At 40.7% G+C, this 10,938-nt stretch overlaps 1 protein-coding gene across 1 annotated transcript; it reads left to right on the top strand.

Moving 5' to 3' along the window:
• Nucleotides 1–10,725, top strand: LOC306918147 (uncharacterized protein; the record flags this gene model as incomplete). The annotated part of the gene is made up of 3 exons (XM_079531029.1): nucleotides 1–90; nucleotides 8,337–8,676; nucleotides 9,788–10,725. The coding sequence occupies exons 2-3, from the start codon at nucleotides 8,397–8,399 to the stop codon at nucleotides 10,723–10,725; spliced, it is 1,218 nt and encodes a 405-aa protein (XP_079387155.1). The 5' UTR covers nucleotides 1–90; nucleotides 8,337–8,396.
• Between the last annotated feature and the right edge of the window lie 213 nt (nucleotides 10,726–10,938).

Genomic DNA, 10,938 nt, shown 5'->3' on the forward strand with positions numbered 1-10,938 from the left:
AGTGTCGTTAGAAAACACTTTAATAATAGTAAAAGGTTTGAAAACACTATAGTTTGGTCGTTAAAGCAGCTCAACCCCGAAACACCGCAGGTAAGATGAACTGATTGTTTTTACTACATTTATCTTTTATATTATTGACTCATCTTTTAACATGGAACAACATGACGAGTATTTCTCTCATATCTGCTTGTTTGTTATAAATGATCCTAAACAAGCAGTAGTTAATACTAGCAGCAGTAATAATAATGTAACTTGGTTATAAACAAGCAGTAGACAGTAGTTAATACTAGCAACAGTACTAATATTCCTACAAAGGGAGCTAGCGCTCTTGGCCACGTGACTTAATTTTTGCCTGCCTGCCTGCCGAGAGAGAGAGAGAGAGAGAGAGAGAGAGAGAGAGAGAGAGAGAGAGAGAGAGAGAGAGAGAGAGAGAGAGAGAGAGAGAGAGAGAGAGAGAGAGAGAGAGAGAGAGAGAGAGAGAGAGAGAGAGAGAGAGAGAGAGAGAGAGAGAGAGAGAGAGAGAGAGAGAGAGAGAGAGAGAGAGAGAGTTTAGATTGATTGAACATTGTATCCACAGTATGTATATATGTCATTTCAAACGAGTGCTCAGGTCAATAATACAATAACTGCTTATTTGAATATGAAACTCTGAACGGGGGGGGGTTATGTGCATAGGGTGGATTATTTAATGCCACCTGTTTTTTTCTGAATCCTTGAAGGGTGTATTTTAAGATTCTGGGCTGGTTTTCAATATTTTTGCAGTTTTTGTCCTACAATAGAGTCAAGATGTGCTTGATTAATAATAACCACTTCTTTGGGTCCAAATTGTATAGAAAAGTTGGTTAATTTGTCTCAGTATGTTGTTTCCTTCAAAAGTTATGCTGTTTTCAGTTTTTTTCCAGTTTCGGATTTGGGTAGAATTGTGGAATACAAAACTGCCCGCCCCAATTCCAACTCGCCCCAAACGGCGAAGAACGGTCGCCCCGACCGTGAAGAACGGTCTCCCCAAAGCCCGGTGAAGTCACCCTAAAATGTCCGGCGAAGTCGCCCCCAAAAGTCCGGACAAGTCACCCCGTAAAACCGTTGTATTTTCGAGGTAACAGCAGAGAGAGAGATTTTTACCTGTGCTTTGAGTTTTTTCCTGTATTTGTACTTTTGGGGGCTAGACAGAGAGGAGGAGGTAAAGTGTCATTGGCCCCTTTTGTTTGAGTGTACTGGGTTGTTACTACAACAACAACAACAACAGATCAACTGTAGGAATGTAACCATTTAGTTGGTGGCGCTATAACAGGCCAATGTGAAAAGGGTGGGAACGCTACAGAATCTGGAGGAGTAATATCAAAAAATGCACACGGACGGAGTGCAAAACATAGTCTCTCCCCATACCTTACAACAGTGGTCCTTGAGGGGGTTCCATGATGGTCCAGACATAGCAGAATAGAGAATGCAATAGATATATGGAAATGGTGATGCAACAAGCATCAGGTGATGCATGGTAATGCATATGGTAATTGGCTATCCAGAATGGAATTTCCAGAACAATGGAGGGGGGTGAGCCATTCATTACCCATGCATCAGTTGACCAACAACAACAACAAACTGTGTGTGCAGGTTCTAAATGTTCTAATATAAAGAAATAAACATGGGCGAGATATCCACACTTTGGGGCGAGATATCCATGCTTTGGGGCGAGATATTCACGCTTTGGGGGCGACCGGTCTTCACTTTTCGAAATTCCGGGGCGACCGTTCTTCACTTTTCGCGGGGGCGAGTTGGAAAAGGGGCGACATTTGTCTTGCCGGTTACCTAGCAGAATGGATTGTATGGAAACGTGTTAATTTGTCAATGTAGGTTGTTTATCTCAATAGTTATGCTGTTTTCTCTTGTCTCTTCATTTGCATATTTAGGTAGGGTATGTGTAAGAAAGAAAATGAACCCCTTGAGACATTATTTTTTCTTGTTACCTGGCAGAATCTTAAGGATCTTCAAGGATTCCGAAAAAACAGGTGGCGTTAAAAAATCCACCCTATGCGCGTGAACCCCCTGTTCCATCTAGACAATAGGAGATGCAAGGCTGACGTCACGGTAGGCTGTCACGCCTACCGGCGCCATTGTGATTGTGATGGCCTACAAGCCCTACTACATATTAGATCTGCATCAAGTGTATAAAGTTGGTGTTTGAGTGTTTAGTGCACGGTGCTAGAGCTCTTTCAGTTCGCCAAAATGGGATTTATTAAGCCTACTTGAGTAGCCTACTGTTGTGTGAAATACAACAAGTAGGCTTCTCACCATAAACAAGGTCAGAATAAAGGGGATAAAATAAATAATGGACTAACGTTTCACCGGTGCATTCATCTCACTGCCGCCTGAGTGTGACTCTCTCCCTCGCGCTATATTATGGATATATAACTACTATTCTCTCCCTCTCTCTGTCTCTCTCTCTCATATATCTCACACACGTTATACATTCGCGTCTGTGAGTAGATCGGCGACCCGTTTCCTACCTGCTGCTCCATCTGTCTGTCAAACCTCCACCTCGTCATTTTATTATTTAATATCTCCGACCGACGGCGACAGTCAATGAGAGTCAAGCTCGGCTATATTAATTAGGTGGCTGACACAACAAACTAGCCCGCAACATAAAACCTCTACTGCAGAGAGAACACATGTTTGCAGTTGCCTGATGATCAGTTGTCACTTGTCACTCTTGTGGTGTTTTCCCATCTCCCTTCTTCCATAAAGGATATAATATGTCCACGTGCGTCGTGCACAACTCCACTCATCTAGTAAGTTGTAAACATTGCCAACATGCATCGCACCCGTTCTTTTAACGAGCCGTGTGTTACCATAGCGTTGTTTTACTTTATACACACACACACACACACGTGCATGATTCTGCATCGATGTGGTGATGTGACATTACGGACATAATTGATGCGTTTGCTGTTGATTTTCCTCTGAAGGCATTCCAGCCTTCCAGGCAATGTTACCTGTTAGCTAAGCTTCATGCGTTAGCTTTCTGCTTCTGACTGGGACAGCGACTAGTCTGGGACAGATCGAGTGACTGAGACTCTGAGTCATAAAGTCATTATTTCATAAAAACAATTTCAAAGCGGAGATTTGATTCGGAGAGTCTCTTGCTCTCTTCATCTGTGATTTACAACAGCTGGTCATCACAATACATCGCGGATGCGTTCGCACACCTCTCCCGTACACTCTCAGTAACCTCAGTAGTTAATTTAACTCTGAGTCAGAGTTAAATGAACACTCGTGTTTTTAGTGTGTAAAAACCTCAATGAGAAGTGCCCTTCTCAGAAAGTCCCTAGTATAATTAGGGTAGGCTATAGGCTACTATATTTTTATTGTCCATTTTATTTTCTTTGTGGCAGCGGTGGCCGAGCGGATAGCGGCGCGGTCTAGATACCGGAAGGTTCCCAGTTCGAATCAGCCGTCCGACACGTTAAAATTACCACTGCTGAAATGCCCTTGAACAAGGCATCAACCACTACGATGAAATGTGTTCTATGAGCAGGGCCTGGCTGGAAACAAGTTCTTGAGCTTAGCCCAGATACCCTGGGTAAATATAGATTTCATTTCATTTCACAAGTGACAAAGCACCCATAGGTTTTTAGTTCTGCTTGGGGGGAAAACAGTGTCATCATATTAGGACTTGAAATAATAAATATGTTCATTCAGTCAGAACTATTCTGGGTTTTGTTTTAATGATAATGAATAATGATATACTGTATTTGGTTAAGTCAAAGCTATGTTAAATCCATCTTTGCCCACTACTAGTATTTGTTACCTTCAGGTGTGCTAATACTACACAGATTAATATACATTTACAAATAGCCTATATCTTTATAATTTTTTATATTTGAATTTATTATCAGTTATCGGTATCGGTCTTGAGAAGCAGGATGTTATCAATCGAATTTGCATACCAAAGGTGCGAGGTTTGCAAGCCCTATTAAAAAGAAAAAGGTTTACAGTTAAATAAAAAGGGAAAATCCTTTTTTTACGGAGGCCAGTTTCGAATCGCAGCCGCCCGTAGGTGCTCTTTAGAGCGGTTTTGACCTATTGTGTTGTGGTTCACACACCATTGAAATGTAACCCTAACACACACCATTGTAACAATGGTTACTGTCCTATTGTGTTGTGGTTCACACACCATTGAAATGTAACCCTAACACACACCATTGAAATGTAACCCTAACACACAACATTATAACAAATCTTAACACGGTATTGGTTTGTTGTTCCTCACCACACTCCTTGAAACCAAAGTGTTTCCAAATAGATTCATTGGTTGTATTTTTCTTGTTGATCAAAGGGTGGCACTCTTTCACTCATCTGGCCTAGATCTGAAGTTCTGAACTAAACATCTCACTGAGCGTTTAGGGAGAGGGTGTTCATAACAAAACACAAGACCAACAAAGAGCATCATTGTTAATATGGAATGCTTCAAAATATATACTTTTTAACGCACACACACACACACACACACACACACACACACACACACACACACACACACACACACACACACACACATTGGAATTCTGAATTAAAATTGTAATGAATTGAGCAGCCCTACTTAGATCACTCTCCTCACCGAGGTCAAATAAATGCTGGCTATGTGATCAAATATGATCTCCCATCCCTACTCGTTACAATTTACACTCACAGAAATGGTTGCACTCTACGCTCTCTGCTGCTTGTGTTCTGGAATCTTTTGGAGAGTACTTATAACAGTTAGACAACATAATGAGACAGACACAATTCAGACTTTCAGAGTATTGGAATCTTGTATTGGAATACGGAGTCAGCGTCAAGCATTGCAATGGAACGCCATACTGACTCAACTCGGCTCAGTCAGACTTTAGTTTAAATACATGTCCTACCCCCCCCCCCCCCCCCCCCCCCCAGGGAGTAGGTGGGTCTTAACAGCTGAGACAAAGAAAATAACATCCCCTTAGTTCACAAGTCACAGGTCAAATGTCAGTAAAGATAATAATGGGACAGAAGTGATTTGATCTCCTTAAATGTATAACTTAGGTATTCCACATTTCCTCGACACTTGAACTGAGGCAGAACATTAAAAACACATTGGTTACTTTCACCGTATTCACTTTACACCATTGTTCCTTGTGTAAACTGAAGTTAAGTGTGATTTCTTCCCTAATAAATGAATCCCATAATCTCCACATTCATATGTTGGAGAGTTAACCACTAGTAGCCACTAGTAGTCTGGCAGCCAACAGGCTTATTTTGTTTAAAGTTGGAAGTGTGTGTGTGTGTGTGTGTGTGTGTGTGTGTGTGTGTGTGTGTGTGTGTGTGTGTGTGTGTGTGTGTGTGTGTGTGTGTGTGTGTGTGTGTGTGTATACAGTGTGTGTGTATATATATATATATATATCTGCAACTAACGATTATTTTCATAATCGATTCATCTGCCGATTATTTAATTGATCCATCGGATTATGACACTTACTTAGCTATCACCTTAAAAATATATTTTAGGTAATTTTAGACATGTTCTAACTAACTAACTAAACATATAATTCATTCAAAATTTAATTTGATTAGCTGCTGATTAGGCAGCTATTCAAATAAAAGATAAACAAAATTAAAAATAATTAAAGCAACTCATGGTGTCTTTAGGCTTATTCTGACATTTTATTAAAGAATAGCTACACATGTGTCAGTCTAGAAGGAACAGTACTCTTCTGAACTCAAGGTCATTTAAAAATAAATATTCATTGTTTTGTTCTTGATACTATAATCGTTATGTGTCATATTTTGCTGGATGGATCACTTCTCTTTAGTTTAGTTATACACTTAACACTGGAAAGCTATGGTTAAGTGGGAAATCACCTATGATAAATTGATTAGTTGCCGATTTGATTAATCGATTACTAAATTAGTTGACAACTAATTGAATGATTCGATTATGATTAATCGATGAATCGTTGCAGCCCTAATATATATATATATATATATATATATATATATATAATTATGGGCTTTCCCCCCCTTACCTCTGCAAGCTCATTAAACCATACGTCCCAGCCAGACCCTTGAGGTCAGCTGACCAACTGTTGTGCTCGGAACCTCATGTGTCACTAGAGGTGACCGAGCCTTCTCTGTGGCCGGTCCCACACTGTGGAATGCCCTGCCCCTTCCTATTCGCTCCGCCCAGTCCCTGGGTGTTTTTAAATCTCTCCTAAATACCCACTTTTTCTCCCTGGCTTTTAATGTTGTCCCACTTTTTCTCCCTGGCTTTTAATGTTGTCTGATAACGCATATACCCTTCTTATACCATGTTTGTATATACTTCTGCTCTCACCTGTTGCTTTGTTTTTTGTTTTTGTTTTTGTTTTCTTTACATGCTCTTGTTGTTGCTCTGTTTTTGTTTACATGCTCTTTGGTTTGTCTTCGGTCAATGTAAAAGTGCTATACAAATAAACTTTGATTTGATTATATATAATATAATATAATATAATATATATATATATATATATATATATATTTTTTTTGCCTGGATATATATATATATATATATATATATATATATATATATATTATTTTTTTGCCTGGATTATTGTTTATATATGCATACAATCATGAGTCGACTTGCTGGCGGTATTGAGCAATTGTTTTTATAGGAGGATGTGACCATACCATTAACAACCTACTGTGTATATATAAGGCAAGGATTCTGAATCCATTCCATCCACAAAAACACTCCTTGGGCTAAAAACGGCAATAGCCACTGGTCCAAATGTTCCCAAAATGTGCTGACCTCATTTGTGATGACGGCTATGGCCGTTTTTAGCCCAATGAGTGTTTTTTGTGCAAAACTAATGCTTAGAATGGATTCAGAATCATGACAACCCCCTGATTTTACACATCACATGCTACTTAACACTTAGTCCGCCATTGCCGTAGATCAACGGCAATTGGTCTTTTATAGTGCTTTTGATTGATCAAGTCATAATGCTACTCACTTTAGCATCGGGTTGCTAGTTGGTGTTGTCAATAACACTGAATCGCGCCATCTTGATCGTCGTGCCCATAAACATCCATTCTATCCGTTTCTTTCAATCGCCTGTATCTTCTATTCCTTGTCCCAGATGGCATTTTTGGTCCAAACAAGGTTTATTCCACAGCCCAGAGCCTGCGCTGTGATGCGCCTCCATTGTGTTTTAGCAGCACCCACGGTAAACATGGAATGATGATGCCTCGTCACTAGGGATGGAGCTCGTTTATTTTTATTGATAACGATCACCTTATCGAGCAGGCTTATCGAGCCGGGTCGAGCCCACTATCGAGCATTTGCTATTATTTTGTGGAAAGCTGGGAGACAATACATTCTGTACAGAACCTTATTTGTATTGGCCAGTTCAACGCAGTTGTGAGAGTTTGTATGCCATGACACACACACACACACACACACACACACACACACACTTCTAACAGACAGAACTGTTAATTGTGTACCGTCACTTTAAAAGCGCAATGTATACGTCATCGTACGACGGTGTCTCGCATCAAAAATAGCCCATCTACAAGCTCACACTGCGTCTGGCTGCACCGCGTTGTGAGCTTGTAGGACTGAGAAGTCGGCAAAGTCGCACATTTAATTATTATTAGAACTCTATATGGCAGGGAGGGAGTTTTGAGTTTCCCAAACGTATTATGAATTGGATTATAAATTATGGCAACGGAGTCTTGCTGGGCAGCAAGCACCAAATGTGTTGGTTGGAAAAGGATGGTCATTCCGCTTGCAGCAGCTGACGGCTCCCGTGTTGTTTCGACTCGGTGCAGACATGCAAAGGTATTGCATGGGTGCAATGCATTATTGACAGATGCCTATGCATTGTCGAAATGTTCCCTTTCGTGCATGTACTAATTAAGTTAACAACTCTGCTACATTATTGCATTTAGCTCCCCTCTTGTCTTTTAAAAAATTTAACCAAAACCTTTTCACCCTTTCCACCATACTTCCAAGGCGAAAACGATTTTCGGGCTCCATCCCTACTCCTCACACACCCTAACATAAGATCATAACTTCCGGTGTGGGGTTTTTGCTCTTCAAAATAAGAGTTAAACAGGGAAAAATTCTGGTATATAGGTAATGGTAAGGTCACATATAAAACCTTATAAAATTAATTGCTCAATACCGACAGCCGGTCAGCATGTGGATTCATTCATTTATGTAAGTATATAGGCAATATTTTAGGCAAATAAAAAAAAACATTTTCCACTCCACACCCCCGGCTGCCGGAATATAGGTCTCCAGTTATTAAAGTCCTTCCTTATTCACTTGATTTCAGACCAGAGTCCAGACTGCAGGTGAAGACGAACTCTCCAGACTCATAAGAACTGCAATACCCATGATGCATCACTCCCAGGTGAAGATGAACTCTCCAGACTCAGCCAGGGACGTTTCTATTAAACAGGAAGCTGAATATGTTTCTATTAAAAAGGAAGCTGAAGACGTTTCTATTAAACAGGAAGCTGAAGACGTTTCTATTAAACAGGAAGCTGAAGACGTTTCTATTAAACAGGAAGCTGAAGACGTTTCTATTAAACAGGAAGCTGAAGACGTTTCTATTAAACAGGAAGCTGAAGACGTTTCTATTAAACAGGAAGCTGAAGACCAGCCACACCTCAGTAAGTTTCATGTGCTCTTCCTTTCTTTAACATGTTCTGTTCTGTATGGTTATGGTTTTTAGGTTAGGTTAGGGTGCATTTTGAGAACCCACACATTTCCACGTGCGCACAAATGGAAGGAAGCGTGTATGCTGTGTGGCCCCGCCACCACACAATTATTCTACAGCTGTGGCCCCAGGCCTAAGGTGAAGTCTGCTAAATGCCTAATCTAGTTCAATACACATGGCTTAGAATCTGCACTTTCTTACTCGTTACACAACTGAAACATTACCATTATGTGCGACATAATTTCTATCAGGTGTGGAAAAATACTTGCTTTGCCGACACGCACATTTGGCGCTGATCACTACAGTAGTTTGTGAGATTTGATCGCTACAGTAGTTTGTGAGATTTGATTGCTACAGTAGTTTGTGAGATTTGCCCCAGACACACAGGCAGACAGATTCAGACACATTTCCAGACGTACAGAGCTACGCAAAGGAAATATTTTACATAGATAATAAGACCATCGGTCCACATTTCAACGTCATGCACTAATTTACTTCCAAATCAGAGCTCAGGTGTGAAGTAAAATGTTTTTCAAATTGTTTCAGAATTTCATGATTCAAATGAAATATTTGCTGTAACATCATTATTCATTTTGGTGTTAAAGTAACTAAATGTATCATTTCACATTAGAAGTAGGTCGGGAGTGGCTTATTATCGGTATCAGCCGGTAACACGCAGGAGGCTAACCCCGTTACAATGCGCTAGACCCCTGGGAGATGGATTGCTGAGGTTGAGCGCCACACCTACCATCAGCTCCCAGTACTTCCCACACGACTTGCTGCACCAAGCCGTGCTACTCATACACTGATTTGGCGCTGCCCGGGATCGAACCTATGAACTTCCAAAGGCGAGAGCTCTACCGACTAAGCTACCCGGACACAAAACTTCACATTACTTTTTTTTGTATTTTGCTAAAATGTTTTAGAACAGTAATAACCTGTAGTTAGTAACGGTTTTGTCAATCTTATCTTGGTAGATAATAGCTCATTTTGTAAATGGAAGAAGAATGAATTTACATTTTAGGAATCCAGTGTTGACCATCATGTTATGTTTCTGCTCCTAGACATCCTGCACATGGTTGTGTGTAAAGAGGAGGTTTCACCTGAACAGGAGAGGAGTCCCAGTCTGCTCCAGGAGGAACCAGAGCCTCTACACATTAAAGATGAACAGGATGAGCTTAAAGAGGAACAGGAGGAGCTACTTCAAAGACCAGAGGAACCTGTTGGGTCAACGTTGACATTACTAGCAGTGAAAGGTGAAGAAGAAAATGATGATGATGACATCTCTTCCCACTGCTCTGAGGTTGAAGTTGAACTTGAATCTGACACTGAAGTCACTGAAGACAGTGATGATTGGGAGGAGACCAGTGAAGATGATGATGATGAACGGCGTGACAAGAGTTTAAGTTACTCAGGTTCCCTGAAGAAGCACCAGCGTGTCCACACTGGAGAAAAACCTTTTAACTGTAAACATTGTGACAAGAGTTTCAGTTACTCATCTCTCCTGAAGACACACCTTCGCATCCACACTGGAGAAAAACCTTTCCAATGTAATCATTGTAACAAGAGTTTCAGGCACTCATCTTTCCTGAAGCGACACCTTCGTATCCACACTGGAGAAAAACCTTTCCACTGTGAACATTGTGACAAGAGTTTCAGGGATTCAAGTAATTTGAAGTCACACCTTCACGTCCACACTGGAGAAAAACCTTTCCAATGTAAACATTGTAACAAGCGTTTCAGTCAGTCAGGTTCCCTGATAAAGCACCAGCGTATCCACACTGGAGAAAAACCTTTCCAATGTAAACATTGTGACAAGAGTTTCAGCGAGTCAGGTTCCCTGATAAAGCACCAGCGTATCCACACTGGAGAAAAACCTTTCCAATGTAAACATTGTGACAAGAGTTTTACCTCATCATCTTCCCTGAAAACACACCAGAGTGTCCACACTGGAGAAAAACCTTTCAAATGTAAACATTGTGAGAAGAGTTTCATTCAGTGATCTGACCTGAAGACACACCTTCGTGTCCATACTGGAGAAAAACCTTTCCAATGTAAACATTGTGAGAAGAGTTTAATTCAGTGATCTGACCTGAAGACACACCTTCGTGTCCATACTGGAGAAAAACCTTTCCAATGTAAACATTGTAACAAGAGTTTCAGTCAGTCATGTTCCCTGAAGAAACACCAGCGTATCCAAGGAGGAAAAACCATT

Source organism: Electrona antarctica, assembly GCF_951216825.1.
Source record: "Electrona antarctica genome assembly, contig: scaffold_89, whole genome shotgun sequence".
Taxonomy (NCBI): domain Eukaryota; kingdom Metazoa; phylum Chordata; class Actinopteri; order Myctophiformes; family Myctophidae; genus Electrona; species Electrona antarctica.